Genomic DNA, 27,346 nt, shown 5'->3' on the forward strand with positions numbered 1-27,346 from the left:
AATATTGCAGAAATTCCCCAGTAAGTAGATCTAGCGCAGTGATGGTGAACCTTGGCACTCCGTGTTTTGGAACTACATTTCCCATGAAGCTCATGCACTCTGCAGTGTAGTTGAGCATCATGGGAAATGTAGTTTTAAAACATCTGGGGTGCGAAGGTTTGCCATCACTGATTTAGGATAACAAAAAGTTTATCTAACAAAAAAAAAACCTAAGCACCTGTAAATTAAAAGCCATATGAGACATTATGCTCTCTAAAACTTATTTCACAGCTGAATCTGTTTTTGAGAGACTGATTTGGCTTTATGCATTACAGATTCCCATTAAATTTATAAATGGCAATAACGCAGAACCTACTTAATTCTAATAACAGTCGTTTTGAATTAAAATGTGTTCCACTTTTTAGATAATGTGGAAAACCTTTCACCTGCTCATTGGTGTGGGAGGCCAAGAACCAATCATCAAACATCAATCATCAGTAAAAATCAGACATCCAGTAGTTCCAGAACTCAGAGCTGTGAATGTTTTTTGGTGCGACATAGACCTGATCATCACATGCCTGATGAAGTAGTTCTGCATGACTCCGAAACGTTGCACTCTCCTTGTGTTGTGATCATGCAATAAATCATCTGTTTGGACGCTTTTCACGTCGTTCCATGCTGTGCTGGTAAACATTGTGATTTGAACCAGTTTCCAGCTGGTTGTTGCTGCAGCACCCTAATTTGAGAGCTCTTCCAGGAATGTGTGCGATGGGAATATGAAGTACAGACCTGACCTGACACATTGCCTAGTAGGCCAAGGCTGTGTCATACTGAGAAATGTTGAGCTGGATCTGTTTCTAAAAGGTTGATATGCCTTTATACATTACATATTCCCATTACATTTATAAATGGTAATAATGCATAAGTAGTTTTGAATTAGGATGTGTTCCACCTTTCAAGATAATGCAGAAAACCTCTCATCTGCTCATTAGTGTGGGAGCCTGGCAGGTGGTCTCCTTGCCAAGAACCAATCATCTCTTTGTAAAAATCAGGCATCAGGTAGTGTCAGAAATCGGAGCTTTGAAAGTTTTAGCCTAGGGACAATTTTTTTGGTGGCTAAAATGCACAATTCTGTATATTTGTACCTAAAACTGTATACATAGACTATCAATATATATTTTTTCCAAATAATAAAAAAATATTAGAGTGTGTTTATTCTAAACAGTCTATTATTTTATTTATTTTTTGTTATTTTTGACTGCTTAGCTTTAAGCTGATAATGGAAAAAGACAACAATATAAATATTTTTTCTGTCACTTGCTTCTGAGTGCCAGGTGAAAGCATGATACCATTTGGCAATGTTGAGTGTGTGGGGTACATTACATTGAACTCATGGGCAACTTGAGTTTAAATCTAAAAATCTAAAAATCAGCTAATAGAAAACATTTCTAAGAGGATGATTATGCTGATGATAAATTGATCAGGACTATACAGACATTGATACGACAACAACAAGAAGAAAAACTCCCTAAATCAATATTGCAACGCTTGATAGAGTAACCTGAGAAACCTGTTTCATTAAGGGACTGTTTTCATTATTATTAGGCTATTTTATTCCCATTCAGGCCACACCAACTCCTCGACCCCCACCACCATACTTGATAATAAAGTAGCATAGTCATTAAAACATTTTCTTCACCTTTCCATTCATATAAACTATCACCTCCACCCTGTATTTCATGTGGCTCTACTACCACGTCTTCCTACACATAGTAGACAGTTTCTGCCAAAATAATCACCTCTAAACTATATTTTAAAATATCACAATACCACATAATAAACCACAGTAATTTTAAATGACTTGAATACACATTGTTCTGATTACCTAGTACAAGTGTATGTGACATACTTGTGCTTGCTCTGATGTTACACTCAATGTAAACATTATTTTAATTGTATCTAAGCTAAAGAACAGAATTAAAATATATTGCAGCTTACTAGACAGTAAATATGTTTTTTTAATGTTTTTATTATGTGTTTTTTTTCCCACTATTTTCACTGGGAGATGCCACCAATAAGGTCCTAAGGTGACAACACTAAAGTCTGGTACACAAGGAATATCAGCCAGTTTCGGCCGGTCCAACAAAACCGTCTGACATTCAGCCCATGTGTACATCAGCCTGTCTGATAGAAGCTGACCAGCTGGCTTCTGTCAAGCAGGCACACTGGAAAACCTGCATCTGATCAGCATCCAATCAGCACTGCCAGCTGGTGGCTGTGAGCACTGACGGGTGTGTTCTGGCGGGGCAGTCCCCCTCTCAGAACATAATAGCTCAGCGTGGAGATCGATGTACTAATATTGCATAGTTAATACAGTGAGCTTTACCCAAGCTCATCAGCTGTTTTTAAAACAGTGAACGAAAATTAAACAACAAAAAAAACTTGAGGGGTGTACCAGGCTTTACTCACTGCGCTGTATCTATAGAAAGAGAACTGTCAACAGCCTAGAATAGAAAGTGAGATTACATGGAAGTGGGGTGTTCTGTAGTTCACAGAGTGGGCAGGACTCGTCAGTCTGAATAACAATGCAGAGTAGAAAAAGCACAACTCATTTTTTGACAAGATCAACAGGTATTATTTTCACTTATCAAACAGAGATAATAGAAACCCTTTCAATGGTATACAGTAACTAACAGTCAAAATGAAGCAAACAAAACACGTTCATGGTTATGGTTTGCATACACTTCAAGACTTCTTATTTCTTGGGTGTATATCACACAAAGACTTTCAAATTGTACCTTTAAAGCCTGTATCTACAAGAGGGAGTGCATTCATTCTGAATAACTATTAAGATAAAATCTAAATGCTGCCCAAATGTTTTTTCAATATCCTTACAGAAGAGATTGATACACTTGCATTGAGAGTGAGAAACATTATCACCATTCAGCACTGTTAATCTGTAAATGCAGCCTACATACATAATAGGCCACTATGTAATTTGCTATAATGTTAATATAATTATTTCCATAGGAAACATTTTCTTGATACCATCTTATATTGAAACATTTCAAATACAAACATAAAATGTACATCACAGCAGTCATTCGCTTCTCTTAATTTGTATTGTTAAATCAAAATACAATATGTACAGTGCACTGCAAATACAAAACTCTCCAATTAAAAATGTTTGTCTGTGGTGAAAATCATCATTACAGGAGATCATTATCTGAGCTTTGGAATTCAGTTTTGTTGTCAACAAAATCTACAGGTAACAAGGGCTAACTGTGATGGAAAATGACAAACTAAAGGTTCAAGGACCCTCAAGTTGCCGCCTAATGCATGGATGCAACATATAATCAATTAAATGTATATAGATTATTATCAAAAATTCACTGGAAATATCAGAGTTAAAAACATCAATCAAACAGAGCAAACGTGCTGGTAAAACAGGAAAAAGCCCTGTACACACGATCGGATATCTGATGGAATCTAATCCGATGGATTTTTTCGTCGGATATCTGATGAAGCTGACTTTCATCAGTCTTGCCTACACACCATCAGTCAAAAATCCGACCGTGTCCAACGCAGTGACGTAAAACACTACGACATGCTGAGAAAAATTCAAGTTCAATGCTTCCGAGCGTCGACTTGATTCTGAGAATGCGTGGATTTTTGACTGATGGACTTCCACACAGACGATTGTTTTTTTCTATCGTTTTTTTATCCATAGGAAAATTTTAAAACATATTCTATTTTTTTTCACCGATGGAAAACAAACCGATGGAGCCCACACACGATCGGTTTGTCCGATGAAAGCAGTCCATCGGTCTGTTTTCATCAGACAAACCATTCGTGTGTACAGGGCTTAAGTCCATCTCCAGATGTCAAATTGTGAGCACTCAAAAAATGGAAAATATAATATTTGAAAATTGTGGTTTTATCCCCAGGCTTGTGTGGCCTCTCAGGGGAAAGTACATTTTCTTGATGGAAACCAAATGATGGCAAGTTTCTAGTGAGAGACTACCTATTGAGTCCTGTCAGACACATGGACTGCCTTGTAGAGGACTATGATTTATGGAATTCCAGTATTTACCCACTTGCCATTATTTGGTTTCAATCAAGAATATTTACTTTCCCCCTGAGATGCCACACAATCCTGGGGATGAAACCACAATTTTAAAATCTTACATCTTCCATTTTTTGTGTGGTCACAAATTGCCATCTGCGGACTTACTGTTTTACCAGTATGTTTGCTCTGTTTGAATAATGTTTTTAACGCTGATATTTCCAGTGACTTTTGGATACCAATACACGTTTTTCTATTTACAACCAATGCATGGTAAGTGGAGTAACAGTTAGTTCATATTTGGGTTGGTTGAGCATAATCAGGTTTTAATTTGAGTTTTCATAACTGTGATGGAAACCATAGCAAGGCCTCTTCTCCCAGCTGATAACAAATGGAATACAATTCAAAGACAGCTCTCTGTATGTACTAATGATCAGGATCTGGAGGGGACCGGCTGCAGTTCATATGACCACTGTAACAGACAATCACAGTGGTCACATGATTAGGCGCTTGTAGCACACGAGAACAGTTAGATGAACACTGGGGCAAGTGGGAAGGGGTTAAAATACACTAGAATACTGGTATATATTCCAATTCAAGGTAAATTTCCATAATTATTTGGGCTACAATGGTATTCTTACGTGTGAGTTTAAATATAAATATAAGGATGATGTAAATTGACCTTAAATAAAAACAATATACCAGACTCAGGGTAGTTTAACATGCTTATCAGATTTTTTTGGCATTTAGGCAGATGATAATAATAATATCAATCTTAAAATAATTTTAAAACAAATAATGATGTCTATTTAGTAAAAGTCTCTCCTACTATATCTTTATCGGTGATCACCATAGATCATATTTTAAAAACATAATAGCATGAATACATTTTACACTGCCTAATCTAGTATATCTATTATCAACTACTGGTGATATTTACCATACATACCATACATAGCATACAAACTGCTATGTACTGTATATTCTGGTTTATAGTTGAATACATACTTTTATGCATTTTAAAAGTAATTTTCTATTCCATTGTATGTCAACATGTTAGGTATTAATAGATATATAAATATAAAATTCTTGGACTACAATCCATGGACTTTATGGGCACCACAACAAGTGAATAATTTACCTTTTGGTCTCCTTTTTTTGTGAGTGTAGCAGTCCTTATTTATGGTTTTTGTGTTGCTGGATATAATGCACCATAGGACTGAGATCTTTACTGGATTAAATGGATTCATCCTGAGGGTTAAACACAATATTTACAATTTTGTAGGTATTGTATGTGATGTGACAGGCTATGTTTCTGAATATGGTAAATATAGACTGTCAATAATTGTGATGCTTTTGAATTTGCAGACGTAATATACACCTGTCCAGCATTTGGATGTTTAGGGCCCCAGGCACATGTTGTTTTGTAAGTGCAATGATAGATGCACCTTTTGGATTCTGAATAATATAAACACTAAAAAAGATTGTATATTACCAACTTGTATGCACTATAATGTTTTTTTGTCTCTTATTTTATAGGTAGTATTCTCATTTTTGCACCTTTTACTCCTGAAGAAATTGAACCACTCAAAACATGTTGAGCTTTATGATTATGGAGGAGGCACCCCTAATGTCGATAATACATAGGATATTTATTCTTCTTTTATTGTTGGTAGTACCATGATGTCTGACAAGGTTTACATATTAATGTAATATCCATATCATTTTGTATGTTTTGTTTTTGTGCCCATAGTCCATGGATTGTGGTCCAAGAAGTTTATATTTACTGTATATCTCTAGTAGTATTGGGATGTGGTACTTTATTGTAAAGTATATACCACCCAGTGGCCCCTCGTTTGATTGCTGTTCATAATGTGAGATATTAAGGCAGATAACTTTTTTAAATGGGCTGTCAATGCACTGAAATCAGACCTGCACTATGTTTTCTGAAGCAGCAACCACAAACCCATAATAGTGCTTTACCTTGCATTGTGGTGTGCTGCAATGTAAATAATTTGGGGCTGCATTATTGATGAACTGATCAGTATGCATTGCATTACACGAGTTGCAGTAACTCACATTACTGAAACCCCAGCAATCTGAATGGGCCTTAATCACTTGAAGACCAAACCTTTTCTGGCACCTTTTGTTTACAAGTTTAAATCAGTTGAAATTTACTTATAACCTCCCAACAGTATATATATATATATATATATATATATATATATATATATATATATATATATATATATATATATATACATATATATATATATATACATATACATATATATATATATATATATATATATATATATATATTAGCAGAGACACTAGGGAATAAAATGGTAATTGTTCCAATGTTTTATGTCACACAGCATTTGCGCATCGGTTTTTCAAACGCAATTTATTAGAAAAAAATACACTTAAATTAATAAAAAAAACACAATATATACCCATTTTTTTGGTAAAATATGAAAGATGATGTTACGCTGAGTAAACGGATTCCTAAAATTTAGCTTGTGCAATGATGACAAACTATGGTACTTAAAAATCTCCATAGGCAACGATTTAAAATGTTTTACAGGTTACCTGTTTAGAGTTACAGAGGAGGTTTAGTACTTGAATTATTGCTCTCACTCTAATGTAATATTTACAGCAATACCTTACATGTGTGGTTGACACTGTTTACATATGTGTGCGCAACGTAAGTATGTTTTCGCGTCTGCACACACGTATGGAGGCATGGGGCGCTTTAATTGTCTTCTTATTTATTTAATTTTTGATTTTTACACTATCCCATTAATTTTTCTTTATTTTTCTTGATCACTTTTTTTCCTATTACAAGGAATGTAAACATTTCATGTAATAGAAATAAGGATGACAGGTTCTCTTTATGAAGAGATCTTGGGTCAAAAAGACTGAAAATTTCTTCTTTACCTTTAAAAGCAAAAGATCAGAAAAAAAAGTTGAATCTTTTACTTTAAAAAAAAATGTTGTTTAATTCCGCTCTAGACCAGAAGTGACGCCATGATGATGCTCCAGTCTTCCAAGGCCATAGAGGCAATCAGAGATGATCTATTCTCTCATTGCCTCTGTGACCAGCAGCCCACGCCTTTGATTCTCGGGCACGCTGGTGAAAACAAAAAGTCTGAAAAACACTGGCAATCTTTGGAAGCAATCCAGTGGCTAATGAACCCCTTGGACAGCTTTCATTAGAAAGCCAGCTACCGGCTGAAAAAAAAAAAGATACCGGGTATATGGCTGATAGCTTCAGCCATAATCCCAGGAAACCACTTGCAAACCGCAATATATATGTAGGGTACTGTGGTCAGAATGTAGTTAATCCTTAGGAATTGATTGATTGCTTAATTAAGTTGAGTGTTGGTAACTGCAAACAGTATGGGCCAAATCCTCAAAAGAGATACGCAGGCGGATCTGCTGTTCCGCCTGCGTATCCCTGTGCCTATCTTTGGAACTGATCCACAGAAGCAGTTTTCCAAAGATAGGCAGAAGATCCGACATCTGTAAGAGACTTACACTGTCGGATCCTAGGATGCAGTACCGCATACGCCGCTGGGGGCATTTTGTGTCGAAATGCCGCCTAGCGTATGCAAATTAGGACTTACGGCGATCCACAAAGCTTTTCAGCTTCGTTTTTTCGCCGTAAGTTTTAGTTTGCATGTGTAAAATTAGGGCTGCTTTTACAAAGTGTAAACTGTTTACACCTTGTAAAAGTAGACCCTTCTTCCTCGCGACGCGTTTTTTTTTTTTTTTTTTTATTTTTTTTGCCGTATCTTTTTTTTTTCTCAAAAACTCGGCGTATCGTAAAAACACGCGATGCACGTCGGGAAAAATGACGTCACGGGCATGCACAGTACGTCCGGTGCGGGAGCGCGCCTAATTTAAATGGGAATCGCCCATTTGTATTAGGAACGCCTTGCGCCGGACGGAGTTAAGTTGCACTGCCGAAAATTTCCAGGTAAGTGCTTTGAGGATCGGCACCTAACTTGGGAGATTTGCGGCAGTGTAACTTAACTCGGAAAAGTTAAGTTAAGCCCGTTTTTTGAGGATTTGGCCCTTTGTTTTTAAGGTTGATTTTATGGAAAAGTTTAATAGGAATTTTAAATGAAGCATGGAAATTAGCACAAAATATCACACCTAGGTCATGTATAATCTTGATAGTAAACCACAAAGAATATAAAATTCCTCATTCTACTAATAAAAAACAAGTTTGTATTGTTTGTATAAACATTAGAAAAAATGTCCTTATATCTTGTTCTGCTAACACAATAGGAGTGAAGGGAAAACTTCCTGCTGGAGACCGGGACAGCAATACAGGACATGAATTCCAAACCTTAATCAACATATCCCAAAAACATAAAAAGTAAGTACAGTAGCTACAGTTTGTACTGTAAACGTATCTCTAATGCTAAACCTTAACTTGAGCCTACGCTCTAAGCTGAAGCATGAATCTAACTCTTAAATATAACCACTATCCGTCCTCTAAGCTTAACACTTAACCACTTAAAGACCGCCTCATGTAAATATACGTCAGCAGAATGGCACGGACAGGCACATGCACGTACCTGTACGTCCTCTGCTTGACGTGGGTCGGGGTTCCAATCGGGACCCCCCCCCGGTACATGCGGCGGTCGGTAAGCCTCGGGTCGCGATCCGGGATGACGGCGCGGCTATTCGTTTATAGCCGCCCCGTCGCGATCACTCCCCGGAGCTGAAGAACGGGGAGAGCCGTATGTAAACACGGCTTCCCCGTGCTTCACTGTGGCGGCTGCATCGATTGAGTGATCCCTTTTATTAGGGAGACTCGATCGATGATGTCAGTCCTACAGCTACACCCCCCTACAGTTGTAAACACACACAAAGTGAACCCTAAATGTTACAGCGCCCTCTGTGTTTAACTCCCAAACTGCAACTGTCATTTTCACAATAAAGAATGCAATTTAAATGCATTTTTGCTGTGAAAATTACAATGGTCCCAAAAATGTGTCAAAATTGTCGAAGTGTCCGCCATAATGTCGCAGTCACGAAAAAAATCGCTGATTGCCGCCATTAGTAGTAAAAAAAATAAAAAAAATAAAAATGCAATAAAACTATCCCCTATTTTGTAAACGCTATAAATTTTGCGCAAACCAACCGATAAACGATTATTGCGATTTTTTTTACCAAAAATAGGTAGAAGAATACGTATCGGCCTAAACTGAGGAAAACATTTTTTTTTATATATGTTTTTGGGGGATATTTATTATAGCAAAAAGTAAAAAATATTGCATTTTTTTCAAAATTGGCGCTCTATTTTTGTTTATAGCGCAAAAAATAAAAACCGCAGAGGTGATCAAATACCACAAAAGAAAGCTCTATTTGTGGGGAAAAAAGGACGCCAATTTTGTTTGGGAGCCACGTTTCAAGACCGCGCAATTGTCTGTTAAAGCGACGCAGTCCCGAACTGTAAAAACCCCTTGGGTCTTTAGGCAGCATATTGGTCCGGGGCTTAAGTGGTTAAAGACCAGCTGAAGTCCAAAAGATCCCATCAGAGCAGCCTCATCAGTGCCCATCAGTGCAGACTATTAGTGCCCACCAATGCAGCCTTATCAGCACACATCAGTGAAGAAAAAAAAATACTTATTTGCTAAATTTTATAACAGAAAGTAAAGATATTTTTGTGTCCTTTTCATTTGTTTAGCAAAAAATAAAATACCCAGTGGTGATTAGATACCACCAAAATAAAGCTCTATTTCTGTGAAAAAAATTATAACAATTTCAAATGGGTTCAGTGTTGCATGGACACGCAAATTTCATTCAAAGTTCAACAGCACTCAAAGCTGAAAATTGTCCTGGGCAGGAAGGAGGTGGTAAATGACTCCCCTTTTAGCATATACTGACCTTGCCTACACTATTACACTCCCCCTATTGTTCTGCTCAGCTATTAAAGAAATGACCTAGTATTGCTAAGTACAGAATGGCATGTGACTCACTGGTGATTTGTTATGGGCCCTGCACTGTCAAACGGCTGCTAAGAGAGAGTCCTAATCTCTGTTTTAGCTTCAATTCAAACTTGCTGTATTTTGTTTTAAATATATAAATTGTGCCAGATTACTAACTGAAAAATCCACACAAAATATTTGTAGTTCAAAAAGTTTGTAGTTGCCTAGTTACAACAGGTCCATCCAGTTCAATGTTTGTGTGATTTTTATTCTCTGACAATGTAACAATTCCCATAGCCCTGTGATTTTTTTCTTTCTGAGGAAGACATCTAAAAGTTTTTTGAAGTTGTCGACACTCCCAGCTTATAAATCTTCCTGGTGGTGATGGGGGAATCCTTATTTTGACTTCTCTAACTGTAAATAACCCTTTCCACAATCTAAGGTTAAACCTCCTTCCTTCTAACCTCAAATCATGGTCCCATGTTCTATTCAGAGACTTTATAGTAGTCTATCAACGTTATTGAAGTCACCTTTGATATATGTACTTTGTAATCATATCTCCTCGTAAGCGCCACTTCTCTTATATAAATAATTGTGATCTAGGTAGTAGACCCTCATACCCGAGGTCCTCCATCCCCCTATTACTTTTTTTTTTTGCCTGTCACTAAACTCTTTCTAATTCAGCAATGTCTTTTATTGATTTTATTGATTTAATTTTTTTTGAATATATGTCCTTTTCAATACATGACAGCATTTTGATAGCTTTGTTAGCTTGGCATGCTATTACTAAGTCTGTAATGTACAAGCACCCCCAGATCCTTCTCCATTACCGATTCTCCCAGGGGTGACACTCCTAATGTGTCGTTTGCATATGAATATTTGGCACTCAAGTACATAACTTAACATTTCTCAATAAATATTGAACCTTAACAGCCATGTAGCTGTCCAATCTTCTGTTTTATTAAGGTTTAACTCTGATGATGATATATCCATTGTCAAAGGTATTTCCTAGCATAGTTTAGCATGGTCAGTAAACACTGAAATTGAGCTCTTTATTCAACATCTATATCATTAATAAAAGAAATTGAACAACATTGGGGTACACCACTCAACTTTTAAGACCATTCAGAAAATAAGTATTTTTTCATCAACTTCAACAGACATTATTTTACAGAATAAAGGTTTATGAGGTATATCATCAAATGCCTTAACACAATCTAGATAAACTATGTCCACTGGACTTCCACCATCCAAGTTCTCATTTATTTCCTCATAAAACAATAACAGTTTGGTCTAACAAGAACGGTCTTTCATACATCTATGTTGGTTGTCACTTATGACACTTTAGCATGGTCAAATCTCTGAACAGAGCCCCGTGCCATTCCCTTAAATACCTAAAATTATTTTGATGTTAGGCTGGCTGGTCTGGGGTTTCCTGGTATATACTGTATCTCTATCTTTTTTTTTGTAAATTGGTATCACATTTGCTATATACCAATCAGTTTGTACCATTACAGTCAGTAAATGGTTTTTAACATTACAAATAGCGACTTGGTTATAACAAAGCTACGTTTCTTAAGGCCTTCTGGGTGTATTCCATCTGGACTTGCTGATTTGTCCACAATAATTTATTTTAGTGTTTTTCTGTACCTAGTTTTCAGTCAATCACAGAGGTGCCTTCAATGAAACACCAATAATATTACTGTTAAGGTTATCAAATCAATATTTTTCTTCTTTAAAGTGGAGATCCACCCTAAAAAAAAAAAAAAAAAAGCCAAAAAGGCTCCAAAATAAATAAATAATTTTTATACTTACCAGAAATGGCTGTTGCTAGGCAGATCGTCCTTATATGCCACTTCCTATTCCACTGTGATATTCTCTCTTCTCCCCCTCGCGTTGCCTTCTGGGAAATGGGGCGCGCTGTCTTCTGGGACCTGTGTATGTCACAAAGCGGCGTGTGACTCGTGCATGTGCAGTAGGAAATGGGCAGTGAGGCCGCAAAGCTTCACTGCCTGTTTCCCTTAGTGAGGATGGTGGCACCAACACATGATCCGGAGGACGGACCGGCCTCGGGTGGTCGACATTGCGGGCACCCTGGACAGGTAAGTGTGCTTATTAAAAGTCAGCAGCTACAGTGTTTGTAACTGCTGACTTTATTTTTTTTTTTTACACAGCTGGACCGCCGCTTTAAAACTGAAGAGAAAAAATAATTGAATACATCTGGCCTTTCACTGTTATTGGTTCAACGTCCCATGTTCATGTGTTTTGGGGCCTAGCTGTTATTTCATAATGTTTATACTGTTGATATATTTGAAAACTATTTTATGATATATTTTGCTTGCTGTAGCAATGTGTTTCTCATATTACGGTATATTTGCTGTAGGCACCATGATTGCTCCCTTGCATCTCTTGTATTTCTGTAAATCTGGAATTCTGAGGTTGTCACTAGGGATGAGCTTGATTTTTTAATTGAACGTAAGTTTGACTCCAACATCGGGTGTTCACCCGTTCACTGAACAGCGAATATTATGTGGCGTTCGCGGAAAATTTGAGTGCAGTGGAACGCCCCATAATGCACTGTGAGGTTGCAGTGCATTGCTGTATGATGATTGGCCAAAGCATGCACCTGACCGGCATGCTTTGGCCAATCACAGCACTCTATGCTGAGAGAGCCATAATTAGCCAAATTCTGGGTGCATTAGGCCAATCTTAGCTCAGGGAGACTAAATCCACGCCCCACACTATATAAGGCTGTTTACATAGTGGCCGCGTGTAGTGTGTGTACAGAGATAGATTAAGCTTAATTAGGCAGGCAGGTTTGTTAGTGGCAGTGTATTATACATGGCAGGCTGCAGGAAAGGGGAGGGGGGATGAGAGCACCCCCCTCCTGAACCTTACCAGGTCCCCCAAAGCACCTTGTCCCCATGTTGATGGGGACAAGGGCATTATCCCCACACCCCTTGCCCAGTGGTTTTGGGGGTCTGCTGGCAAAGGGCTTATTGTAATTTGTAAGCCCCCAATGTGAATGGGTACATTGTAAAAAAAGTTAAAACAAGTAAAATAAAATAAAAATTACAGCAGACAGTTGCTGACAATTCCTTTATTAAAAAAAAGTGTCTTGCAATGTAAATCCATCAGAAGAAAAAAAACCTGAAAAACTCTGCCTCCATGGGAGGTGTTCCACTGACTGCAGTCTTTTGTGGTGAAAGCTGTTATATAGCCACGGGCAGGGCCACTCAGTGATGTCAAAAGGGGGCAGGGTCACCCATTTATATCACTGGTTGGCCCTGCCCGTGGCTATATAACAGACCGTCTGCACTGTGATTGTCGATGGATTTACATTACGGGACAGATTTCTTTTTTAATTAAGGAATTGTCAAAAACTATCTGCTGTCATTTTTACTTTTTGACACTTTTTGGGTGAATGGGTAGGGGTACAATGTAGCTATACCCATTAACATAGGGGGCTGGGATCTGGGGGCCCCCTTGTTAAAGGGGTATTCCAGATTCCGAAAAGTCCTCTGCCCACAGGCCCCCACAACCACTGGGCAAGGATTGTGGGGATGAGTTCAGGAGGGGGGCACTCTCACCCCCCCTTTTCCTGTGGCTTGCCAGGTTGCATGCACGGATAAGGGTCTGGTATGGATTTTAGGGGAATCGCCACGATATTTTCTTTTAAAAAATGTGTGTGGGGTGCCCCTTAAAATCCATACCAGACCTGAAGGGCCTGGTATGGATTTTGGGTGGTCCCCATGCAATTTATTTTTTTACATTTTGGTGAGGGGTTCTCCTTAACCACTTCCAGACCTTAGGTGTTTTTCAGATTTGGTGTTTGCAAGACTTTTTTCTGCTAGAAAATTACTTAAAACCCCCAAACATTATATATTTTTTTCTAACACCCTAGAGAATAAAATAGTGGTTATTGCAATACTTTTTGTCACACCGTATTTGCGCAGCGGTCTTACAAGCGCACTTTTTTTGGAAAAAAAAAACTTTTTGGAAATAAAAAATAAGACAACAATAAATTTGGCCCAATTTTTGTATATATTGTGAAAGATAATGTTACGCCGAGTAAAATGATATCCAATATGTCACGCTTAAAAATTGCGCCCGCTCGTGGCATGGCGTCAAACTTTTACCCTTAAAAATCTCGATAGGCGACGTTTAAAAAATTCTATAGGTTGCATTTTTTGAGCTACAGAGTAGCTCTAGGGCTAGAATTATTGCTCTCGCTCTAACGATCGCGGTGATACCTCACTTGTATGATTTGAACACCGTTTTCATATGCGGGCGCTACTCGCGTATGCGTTCGCTTCTGCGCGCGAGCTCGTCGGGACGGGGCGCTTTAAAATTTTTTTTGTTTGTTTTCTAATTTATTTTTATTTATTTTAATACTTTTTACACTGAAAAAAAAAATTTGATCACTTTTATTCCTATTATAAGGAATGTAAACATCCCTTGTAATAGAAAAAAGCAGGTCCTCTTAAATATGAGATCTGGGGTCAAAAAGACCTCAGATCTCATAATTAGACTAAAATGCAAGAAAAAAAAATTGAAACTGTCATTTTTTCAAATGACAAAAAAAAAAATGTTTCTTTAAGAGGCTGGGCGGGACTGACGTTTTGACGTCACTTCCGCCCAGCAGAGCTATGGGGACGGGCGAAGGAGATTTTTCCTTCAGTCTCGTCCCCAGTCAGCAGCCGAACGCACCCGATCTCCTCCGCCGCTACCGACGGCTCCGGTAAGCGGCGGAGGGCGCGGGAGAGCGGCGGGAGGGGGGCCCCTCTCCCGCCACCGATAATGGCGATCTCGCAGGGAATCCGCCGCGAAGACCGCCGTTATTGTGTACAGGACCGCGCGCACTAAAGATGGATACCTCAGTTGTGGCAGCAACTGCTGCCGTTACCGAGATATCCATCTTTAAAAAGAGGACGTACATCGTCGTGCGCTGGTCTGCAAGTGGTTAATATTCATACCAGACCAGAAGAGCCTGGTAATGGACTGGGGGGGACGCTGTTTTTTTGTGTTTTTTATATATGTTGCATCACAGCCACAAGCAATTTTAAATGACATTTTTCCTTTAGAAATTCAATTTTGCTGCGGTGCTGTTATAAACATGTGAAAAATGCGCTACTTCACAGGCAGACTAAGGGGACTCCCCGTGCATGATATTTAAAATGAATATTTCATTTTTATTGTTTCCCTTTAAGCATTCTTAAAATCACTGCTCCTAAAAAAAATAAACATTTTTTTGCATTGATACATGTCCCCTGAGGCAGTACCCAGGTCCCAAAACACTTTTTATGGCAATAACTTGCATATAAGCCTTTAAAATGAACACTTTTGATTTTTCACATTTGTGTCCCATAGATTTTAATGGTGTTCGCACAATTTTTTTGTCTGTTCGCATGTTCTGGTGAGTTTTTTCCATTATGATTTAATCATTTATAGTAGGTTTAAATTTAGTTTTCTATGCTTTCTATGCTTGCTACCCAGTGGAATACAATGACTAATGCACATGTTTAATTAATTTTTAAAACACTATCACTTGCCTTGTGTGCTCTTTGTTGAAAATATTTGTTGAAAATATTACTGCGTTACAGTAAGGATAACAGCTTAAAGTTTTTGTTTTTTTTAAATCTAGAGTGCTTGTCATAAAACATGCTTCCTTTATGTTATCGGGTACATTGTACCCCTACCCATTCACCCAAAAAGAGACAGTTTTTGACAATTCCTTTATTTTAAAAAAATCAAGTGTCCCGTGATGTTCATCAATCTTTAGTCTTGACGCCTGACGGACCCGAAAAATAGAAATAATGTAAAAAACTCCGCCTACATGGGATGCCTCCCGGTGAATGCTGTCTATTGGCTTTTGCGGTTGTTATATAGGCTAAGGCAGGGACACCTGGTGACATAACCAAGTGACCCCACCCCATTCTGATGTCATGTAATGTAAAAGGGGATCACCCGGTTACATCAGCGGGTGGCCCCGCCCATGCCTATATAAGAGCTGTCAAAGCGAAAATACATCAGTGGACAGAAGGCCTTCCATGGAGGCAGAGTTTCTTTTTTTTTTTGGGGGGGGGGGGTCTGTTGGGCGGCGTGATTGATGGTGGATTTATATCTCGGGACACTTTGTTTAATTTTTTTTAATAAAAGAATTGTCAAAAACTGTCTCTTGTGGTTTTTACTTTTTGACACTTTTTTGGTGTTTCCACCTCCCATTGACAGCAACTGCATCAGACATGGAGAGCTTTCCAGTTGACGATCCACTGGGTTACTGGGTCATGAGAATAAACCACTGGGCGGAACATTCACAGTATGCAATTGAGCTGTTGGGCGGTCCTGCATCCAGCATGCTTTCCGAAACAGACATTTAGTAATGCCGAAGGTTGTGTGGCAGATAAATAAACTGTGTCTGTCCACAGGCTCCGTTGACCGGCTGACATTTATCAAAATAAATCATTCCTGGATTAGTAGCAGCCATCAAGCCGCAGATGCTGATGTCGCCGATTAAGTGTTTTTGGGTTTTGGAATCTCTACAAGACTGTCTAGGCTGCCTAGCTTTGTGGGTGTTGACTTTATCTAGAAGAAGATTTATAGTTTTTACGGGCACAATTAACACCCAATGACCATTTTTTTGCACCTGTTTGACAGGTGCTTATAATTGCATTTTTTTTACAGAAAAGCCAATTCTTGCTTTCATAAAGAAAACCTCTATATAGTTATGGTGTGTAGGCACCACCAACACCCAAAGCCCACTTGTCCACCACTGTTTGACCAGAGCATATAATAATGTTTTTTTTTTTACAGCAAGGCCAATTCTTGCTTTCATCAATATTACCTCTATAGGGTTAAGGTATGAAGGCACCACCGACACCCAAATCTCAATTTTCCCTCACCTGTTATTTCTATCCAAAGTCTGCAAAACAAACACCAGAATTTATCCAAAAAATCTCTAAGCTTGTTCCGACTGCACAAAATTGTGGCAACGTCATACAGACTGGCTCCCCAAGTCATTGTTTACAACATAAAGAAAGCTTGCGGGGAAAGTTTTTGCTGCAACAGGTTCTACACACGGTACAGATGTGCTACTTTACAGGATGACTAAAGGGACCCCCAGGCACTATATTTAAAGTAATTTTTAATTTCTATTGCTTCACTTTAACCACTTCAATACAGGGCTTTAAAACCCACCTCCATACCGGGCCTATTCTGGCACTTCTCTCCTACATGTACAAAACGTCATTCTTTTGCTAGAAAATTACTCATAACCCCAAACATTATATACGTTTTTTTAGCAGACACCCTAGGGAATAAAATGGTGGTCATTGCAACTTTTTATCTTGCACGGTATTTGCGCAATAATTTTTCAAACGCCTTTTTTTTGTAAAAAAAATGGTTTCATGAATTAAAAAATAACAAAACAGTAAAGTTTGCCCAATTTGTTTGTAAAATATGAAAGATGATGTTACGCTGAGTAAATAGATACCTAACATGTCATGCTTTAAAATTGCGCACACTCATGGAATGGCGCCAAACTTTGTTACTTAAAAATCTCCATAGGCGATGCTTTAAATCTTTTACAGCATACCAGTTTAGAGTTACAGAGGATGTCTAGTGGTAGAATTGTTGCACACACTCTAACGCACGCGGCAATACCTCACATGTATGGTTTGAACGACGTTTACATACATGGGCGGGACTTACGCGTGCGTTCACTTCTGAGCGCTAGCTACCGGGGACAGGGGCGTTTTTTTAATTTTTTTTTTACTTATTTATTTATTTTTTACACTTTTTAAAAAAATTAGAAAATTTCGATCGCTTTTATTCCTATTACAAGGAATGTAAACATCCCTTGTAATAGGAATAGTGTGTGACAGGCCCTCTTTAAGGAGAGATGCGGGGTCAATAAGACCTCACATCTCTCCTCCAGGCTGGAAAGAATGAGATTGTGAAAAAAATTCACAGATTCACAGATCTCATTCTTACTAGCCCCAATTGCGGTTTGTTTACTTACAGGTACCCGGGTGTGACATCATCACATCGAACCCGGGCCTCTGACTGTCAAAGAGATGACTGGTGACCATCTGGTCACCAGTCATCTCTATGCCTCCCACCCGGCGCATGGCGATCATCTCTCTGGTCCCCTGATGGCACAGGAGAGCCGACAAAGCACAGGATGGCGGCGGGAGGGGGAATGTCCCCTCCCGCCGCCTATAAGAATGATCAAGTGTCGGAACTGCCGCTATGATCATTCGTATGGTGTGCAGGATCGCCGCCGGAACAAAAGGATATCTGAATTATGCCTCTAGGTGCAGGCATCATTCAGATATCACTGCACAAAGTTCCCCTTTTTGGACATCATATGAGGGCGTGCGGTTTAGAAGTGGTTAAGCATCATAAAAAAAAAAATTTTGCATTGATACATGTCCTCCGGGCAGTACTCAAATGCCCATTCCCTTTGCATGCCCAATCACTTGCATATACACCTTCAAAATGGGCACTTTGATTTTTCCAGTTTGGGTCCCATAGACTTTAATGGGGTTCATAGTTAAGCTCCGATTCTGCGATGTTCGAAAGTTCTACCGCAAACTGAACATGGGGTCATTCAGCCATTTTTAGTTATTAGAATAGAGATAGCGAATCACCTCAGTGATGACACAGACTGCAATAAAAACCTGACAAGGTTGCTAGTTCTTTCACCACTCTATGTCATGAACTTGTGTCTATAGATATGCTTTAACTATTGGCAACAAATGTCTCTGCTGGAGTCACTGCTTTCAGACAGAACATTTTATTGTTTTGTTGTCCTAACATTGATTAGGACACTGTGACACTGTGTTAATAAGATAACATGAGGTTAATATATATGTTTAAGCTTGATGGGAAACAATATGCAATATGCAAAGGAAAACGTCTCCCCTTTCCCCTTTGGCCTAAACTCTGCCTTGGGGCAATTTGCCAATGACAGCAGATTTTTACAAGTTTGATCATCTCTTTTATCAATAGTATAGGACTACGTTTCAGCAAGAACTGGACAATTGGTTATCCATGTATGGCCATTCTTGTCTTGTTCTGGTCCTACTGTAAAAAAAAATTCACACAGTCACCACATTCAGTCAATAGAATATAGCACTGATCAATGTATTCTGATGGCAAGGGGGTCCCACTGTCAGAATACCATGACACAGTGAATATGTGGAAGGGGGAATCAGTATAGTTTTTTTTCATCCAGTCAACTTGCTAGACAAAAAAACTGGTATCATGTATGGCCAATTTCACAAGTGGAGTCACAACTTTATAAAAACTTTAATTTTTACTTAATTTAGTTAATTGAATGTGATTCATTTGTTTTTATTATTACCCTATTAAAAAGTATACTTGAATTTATTGTTTTTGATTTTTGAAAACAATTTGTTAAAAATAGATTTGCACAATTATACTGGTCAAGTAATGACAAATGAAGTTTCAATAGTAACTAAGTATACTGGCATACCTTAATGTATACAAAATTTTGCCATCATTCCATATTCGAAGAAGTTGATTGGGAGTTGTAATCCAATGAGCTTCCGCCGTTTTAGAGTTCCTAAAAATAGTATCTGGAATCCAAATTAATCCAACCATATTGCTGTTTAAGGTTAAAATCTTCATGGTGCTATTAAACCTGAGACGACTGTCGAACCATGTTTGGGCAAAAAATATGTCTATTTGGTATTCCTGTTGGAGACAAGAAATATCTTATATAAGTTACCTAATTTCCCCACATTCTAATACAGAACACCACTAAAGCAAATATCATATAATTATCAACAGTATATGAGGTTGATATAAAGATGTGTATTGAAGTATTACACATTCAATTAAATGAATGAATCATCTATTCCTAATGTCAGCATTAACAGAAGTAGAGTATTGTATATGGTGCTTGAAAGTAATTGCATTGTTCAGGATATGTAAGCAGAAAATGGACTAATTATGTTCAGTACCAGACAGAAAAACGTTATCTCAAAATATAAAAACACATACTATAGAAATAAAAAGGTTTGAATATTTAACTAAAAGACAATGTTCGTAGAGAATATAAAACAGACTGAAATACTAAATCAAGAATATGAAAACAGGATGTTAAAGCAGAGTTCCACCCAAAAGTGGAACTTCCGCTCATCGGGCCCCCCCTCTGGTGCCACAATTGGCCCATGACGTCAGTGCAGTGCTCCCCCCCCCCCGGCCACCGGGCCAGTAGGAGAGAGGAGCGGGCCTCGCGCATGCACAGTAGGGTTCCCAGCGTGAAGACGAACGGGTACACTGCCGGGTACCCTCACTTTCAATGGCGATGGCAGCACTCAACAGCTGATGGAAACATCAGCTGCGGGTACCGACATTGCTGGACTCCAGGACAGGTAATTGTCCATTTATTAAAAGCCAGCAGCTGCAGTATTGTGTAGCTGCTAGTTTTAATTTATTTTTTATTTTTAGGCGGATCACCGTTTTAAGATGTAATTAAGATCTAGAGAAAAACACCTGATTACCTAGCACATGAGGATATTGAGTAAAAACAAGTAGACAAATATTTTAAACAGATGTGCAAAACCACAAATTATCTTCTTACTGTTTGTTTACCCATGTATTTAGGGATTAACAAGGGAAGAGAAAAAAGTAGGACTATCAGAAAGGAGTAAGGAAAAGATGGCAATGCATATCAGGTATGACTTTTCTATTTTTCCTCAATAACCCTAGCCCTAAAATGTAAGATACACAAATAATGAGCTACGGTTAGGGATAGGGCTCAAGCTCATGGTGCCACAGGTTCTGCTACAAGTCAAGCTACAAGCTGACTAGTCATCATTTGGGTGAACTAAATAGTCAACTTAAACGCCAGCCGAAGCAATGACATCAAAAGAGAGAAAAAGAAGATAAATATCTTTATTTGCATAACTGCACTCCAAAACCCTTACCCATGAATACAACCAATTAAAATAATCACATTCCCTATACTGAACTGATGAGTAGAATTATAAACCCATCAAAAGATAATAATCAAAATATATGCAACGATAAACAAACAAAAAAACTATACCCTATAAAAAACATTCAACAAGTTGCATTGAACACAAATTTATAAAATAAAAACAAGCATCATGGACCACTCATTAATTCTTCTCCAAAGAGAATCACAAAAACTAACAATACAACATTGCATTGAAGCCTTATAATGAGATAATGTGATTCTGATTGAATTAATTAAACACAGACAATGCCTGGAGAAAACTAAACTAATAAATTCAGAAGCCACAATGGAGCAGGATGTCACACAGATGGTAGTCCCAGGATGCAAAATAAGACTACAGTAGTAAACAGATCAACCAGGCTTTTATATAGTGGAATTCTTTTAAATGGCTCACTTGGTTTTTGGTTCCAAAAGGACAAGTTACATGAAGATGGGCCCCTAGTATGTTTTGCATATCACTATATGGGTGGATAATAAGTACATATAGAGACACCCTCCAAGATAGTTAGTACAATTCTGTGAACGAGTCACACATACAAATATACAAAAATGAACATCAAAATCCAGTATTCCTTTTTATACAGCACATACGGTATACAGTATATTAAGCTAGATTAATTAAACTAGATAAATCAGCGATTCACATGACTCAAAGATGTGTAATGGAGCTGTATGATAATGAATGACAATCTGTTTGTTGCAACAGTAATATAGGAACACACACTGAATTAATGAAGTAACCATATGCAGGTCAAAAAGCTAGGAAAGGCTTCTGATGTAAAATATAGGTGTAGCATGTGTCATCCAAATATATAATGATGGAAATCGAACAGAGTTCTGTAGTAAAAGAACACTCAGTGCCAGGTTAAAGTGGTTGTAAACCCAATCTAAAAAAAAAACCCTGCAAGACAAATGTATAATGAGCTAGTATGCATAGCATACTAGCGCATTATGAATTACTTACCTTAGAACGAAGCCCTTGCAGCGGTCCTCGTGCCCCCCCCTGTGGCGGCAACATCTCTCCTGGGGGTTACCTCCGGGTATCGCAGCTCCGGCACTGTGATTTGCCGAAGCCGCAATGACATCACGGTAACGGCACATGGACTGAAGCAATGGCACATTGGTGCCGTTGCTTCAGTTTGTTTTAGTACACATTTCTTCGGCACATGCAGGGGACAGGGGATTTCTCCTAAACCTTTCAGGTTTAGGAGATATCCTGGGTAGCTACAGGTAAGCCTTAATATGTGCTTAACTGTAGCATAAAGTCGTTGTAAAGGGTTTACAAGCACTTTAAGGCCATATGATCAAAGTCAGTTGATAATACCTTGCGCCATACAAAGTGTTGGCCATGTCCAGTAACAGCAGTCCCAATCAGAAAAATCTAAAACATGTAAGAAAACATACTGTATGTGCAGAAGATTGTATGGAAAGCCAGGGGATGTAGATACAACATAAATGCTAGTTATTTATGACACATTTGATTACCTATGCAGCAACTTTCTCAAAATGTTGTGGGGTTTCTCCCAAAAACCATACCAGATCTTGTCAAAGCAGACAGCCTGCCTGGCAGGACAGGGGTGCAAGCAAATCATCAAGTGTGCCACACCCCCCCCCCCCCTTGAAATATACCAGACCACATGCCCTTAACATAAGGAGGGTACCTTGAAAGGGAGGTCTTTCTGGCAAAGGACTTTGTCTTCGTGTTTATAGGGACAAGGGCAATATCCCAACATCTATGGCCTAGTGGATTTGAGAAGTCCCTTTCCTTTTTAAATCTGGAAGCCTTCCTTTCTCCATGTACAGAGTAGTGCCTGGTTGTTCTGTGACAACTGACCCTGGGTCAAAAACTAATCACACAAATACAATGATTCATCTTGAGGTATGCAAATGATTAGCTTTCTACTGAACTGTGGTACAATGTAAGATTCAGTAACTGATTTTGTTTGACCAACTAATCTTCTAATGAAAGAAGATGAAGTTGGTGGTGGACAAAATAAGGTAAGATAGCATGTTTTCCAAGTGTTGTTTTGTCATAATAATCATGGTATATTCTTGTATTTATTATTAAAAAGAATAGTGGGTGACCGGTCACACAAATGTGTATATTAAGGCAAAACTTTGTTTTTAGTTTTTAATGGAGTGTGGAAGGATTATACTCTGCTAAGTTTTTAATGCTATCTATGAGAGATTTACCATCTCTAATTGTTCTGGTGGCTTTTGTCACTATGACGAATGGGAAAATCTAAAATTTTGAGTTGTATGCCCTCCAATGGAGCATCTGTTCTGGTGAGAACTGTACAATTGTGTTGTCACCAAAACTAAAGGTGAGGTTATGCCTTTCAATGGGGCATCTGCTCGAGTGACAGCTGTAAAGAAAGGTTGTCAACAGAACAAAAGGTGATGTTATATCTTTTGATGGGGACACCTGTTCCAGTGACAAGTACATACATGGGTTGTCAACATATGAGGTGAGGATAAATCTTCCAATTGTAGAACATACTCCAGTAACAACTGTAATAGTGAGTTGTCAAAGAACAAGGAATGAGGACATGTCTTGCAATGGGGACATCTTGTCCAGTGACAGCTGGCTTTCAGATAAAAACATCCTTTGAAATGCAAAATATACTATATTTATAAATTTGTCCGCATTTCAACAGATGTATTCAGTAGGTAATAAACTTATACTAGCCAGCAATCAAAACTATTATTTAAAACTGTAGTCCGAAACCATAGGTTGCTATAGGTTACTCTGCTTTGTGTATCATCAACACTTTTTGCACTGCCTTAGTGAGTAAGCCTTCAAATGTCTACTGAATATAAGATCTGCAAAAAAATGTAACTAGTTAATAAATTAACATACGTATGTGTCCCTTCTCCATCAGGAACAGTAAGGCCTTGTACACACGATCAGTACAAACTGATGAAAACGGACTGATGGTCTGATGGTCTGATGTGCCTACACACCATCGGTTCAAAAACCGATCGAGTCCAACGTAAAACACAACGACGTGCTGAAAAAAAACGAAGTTCAATGCTTCCAAGCATGCGACGACTTGATTCTGAGCATGCGCGGGTTTTGAACCGATGCTTTTGCGTACTAACCATCGGTTTTGACCGATCGGTCAGGCGTCCATCAGTCCGATTTTAAAGCAAGTTCTAAAACTTTGGTCTGAAGGACAAAAGTCCGATTGGGCATACACACGGTAGGTTTGGACTGATGAAACTGAACTTCAGTGCGTTTTCATCAGTTTGGACTGATCGTGTGTACAAGGCCTTCGAATTTTGAGAGCAGAACAAATTTTCCTGCAATTTACTCTTGCACCGACTTACAGAAAGGCATGGGGTGCTGCTATTTGCACTGTAGGAGGTCCATGTGCTGGATGTCCTTTAGTTTTGTTTTTTCTGGCTTCTGTCCTTTTTTCACCTTGTAATCCTTTGAATAACACACTTCTTGTGCCTGGGTAGCTACATTCACTTCTCTACTGTATTTATGTGGAGAGATCCATGGTTGTCATTCAGGATGGGCTGTTATTTTGTTTGCCTTTGTGCATGTTCATTACATGGGGGGTGGGATTACTATTTGACACAAATAAAAAAAAAAATTGTCTGCAGTGCAGCTCTCAGAAATTTACAATGACATTGCATCTGTTGTAAAATCAGGGCACTAGGTATTCTCTGTATTCAATGAAAATGTTCTTGGTCTGAAAAATGAAAATATTGCAACCACCACATCTAAGGACTAATGAACTTCCATATATTAAGGCCCGGATTCTCAGTGGAGATACAACGGCGTATCTCCAGAAACGCCGTCGTATCTCTGCGTTGTGCCGTCGTATCTATGCGCCTGATTCTTAGAATCAGTTACGCATAGATATCTGTTAGATCGGACAGGCGTAAGTCTCTTACGCCGTCGGATCGTAACTGCATTTTTATGCTGGCCGCTAGGGGCGTGTAGGCTGATTTACGCATCGAAATATGTAAATGAGCTAGATACACAAATTCCCGAACGTACGCCCGGCCGACACAGTAAGGTTATGCCATTTACGTTAGGCTTTACCCAGCGTATTGTTACCCCTGCTATATGGTGGCGTAAGTGCGGCGTAACAATGTTAAGTATGGCTGTCGTTCCCGCGTCGAAATTTGAGAAAGTTACGTCATTTGCGTAAGTCGTCCATGAATGGGGCTGGACGTCATTTACGTTCACGTCGAAACCAATGACGTCTTTGCGGCGTACTTTGGAGCAATGGAAATTCCACGGACGGCGCATGTGCCATTCGGGAAAAACGTCAATGACGTCGGGTCACAGAAGATTTACATAAAACACGCCCCCCTGATCCAAATTTGAATTAGGCGGGCTTACACCGGCTGATTTACGCTACGCCGCCGCAACTTACGGAGCAAGTGCTTTGAGAATACAGCACTTGCCCGTCTAAGTTGCGGAGGCGTAACGTAAATCAGATACATTACGCCCGCACAAAGTTACAGGATCGTACAAGAATCCGGCCCATTGTGTTTGCTCTTCTGCTTGATTATCATTTTAAGCATACACCTACAATACTGTATTTACAAATGGCATATGTGAATTATGGCAAATGTATGCACATCCAGCTGAGAGTATTTTGTAATCAGGTTTATATTTTCAACCATCTTAGTTCGATTGCTTTACTTTTATTCTCTTTAGTCTACCTACTATGTCCTCTAATTTCCATTCTAAACATAGTGGCAGTGCACCATTCCACCTCAGTCCCTATTATTGGTAATCTGGTGATCAGAAAAGCCCTGCTTATCATACATGAGATTTATTTCCAAATACGCCCACTCATTGTTTGCAGATGTTTAACTTCAACCAAGTTGTAGGGTTTGCTGGATAGCATCAACAGCTCACTGTTTTCACTTGGAGTTGTGGAATTGTTCTTTTATTTTTATTACTTATTCACGAGACAGCTCTAAAATATGATTGTTATGTATTTTGTTAGATAATATATCCTGTTTTTACATTGTAGCAGGCATGAATTTAACAATCTAAAGTTTACCTTGAGATTAATGTGCATAGAAATGGAAAGAGAAAAAGGATAATTCATCCTTTGTAGTCGATATCATTTCATACAATAGATTGTAGATCTCATACATTTTAATTTCAATGCACATTTATTCCTGCCAAAACTCCAATAAAGGAAACAATTTTTATTTTCCATTTTTTCCTTGCAATGGAAATGAAGCAGTTTCTGATGCTAAATATATGGCAAATCGTTAGTAAAATTAAATGCAGCTAATTTATCTTAAATACAGCTGGCTAAACTGCAACCATGTGACTAAGTAAGGCTTTTATGTATATTTAAATGCTTTTTAAAACATTATCTTGGTAGCTGCTTATTGCCTTCAAGCAATGATTAAGTCATGCGCTGGTGGAGTCATTTGTTTCATTCAAAATGAATGCCCAGCCACCGTCTGCTCTCCTTCATGAAAAAATACTTCAGTACAATCATCTAAAGTTTGGAGATAACATTTGCAAGGGAGATAGATTATGGTTCCTAATCAAAACAGTCTTCCAACTTATAATGATATTCATTTCAAGCCCTTGACTATGATATTTTACTTTGTGATACGAAGTAGACTTAAAGATTGATTTACATAGTTACATAGTTACATAATTATATAGTTGGTGAGGTTGAAAAAAGACACAAGTCCATCAAGCCAACCTGTACAGTAGGTGTTTGTGATATTGTGCTTTTAGCACGACAGCGTCGCGCTGATACTCGGCGACAGGGTGCCGAGATCTCGCCGACATCTCACACTCACTGGAATAGTGACAGCACATCCCAGCAAGCGCGTCATAGAAGCGACGGGAGATCCGACTTGGATTCCCGCCAATTCTACACGTGTGCGGCGTTTGTTATGAATCCTGAGGGGGAAGTCCCCGCCGGATTTTAAATAAAAATCCGGCATGGGTCCCCCCCTCAGGAGCATACCGGGCCCTTAGGTCTGTTATGGGTTGTAAGGAGAGCCCCCCTACGCCGAAAAAAACGGCGTAGGGGGTCCCCCTACAATCCATACCAGACCCGTATCCAAAGCACGCTACCCGGCCAGCCAGGAAGGGAGTGGGGACGAGCGAGCGCCCCCCCCCCCCCTCCTGAGCCGTACCAGGCTGCATGCCCTCAACATGGGGGGGTTGGGTGCTCTGGGGCAGGGGGGCGCACTGTGGCCCCCCCACCTCAGAGCACCCTGTCCCCATGTTGATGAGGACAGGGCCCCTTCCCGACAACCCTGGCCGTTGGTTGTCGGGGTATGCGGGCGGGAGGCTTATCGGAATCTGGGAGCCCCCTTTAATAAGGGGGCCCCCAGATA

The 27,346-nt window shown here is 39.0% G+C and overlaps 1 protein-coding gene across 1 annotated transcript in view; it reads right to left on the reverse strand.

Annotated features, from left to right (window-relative positions):
* The window catches only part of LOC120926418 (gamma-aminobutyric acid receptor subunit gamma-3), a 318,111-nt gene extending 298,384 nt beyond the window's left edge, over positions 1–19,727 (reverse strand). The window contains exon 1 of the mRNA XM_040336316.1: positions 19,490–19,727. Coding sequence (XP_040192250.1) covers positions 19,490–19,644 — 155 coding nt within the window. The 5' untranslated portion in view covers positions 19,645–19,727. The remainder of the gene's footprint in view (positions 1–19,489) is intronic.
* Positions 19,728–27,346: the final 7,619 nt, after the last annotated feature.

This window comes from Rana temporaria, chromosome 2, assembly GCF_905171775.1.
Source record: "Rana temporaria chromosome 2, aRanTem1.1, whole genome shotgun sequence".
In the NCBI taxonomy this organism is placed as follows: Eukaryota; Metazoa; Chordata; class Amphibia; order Anura; family Ranidae; genus Rana; species Rana temporaria.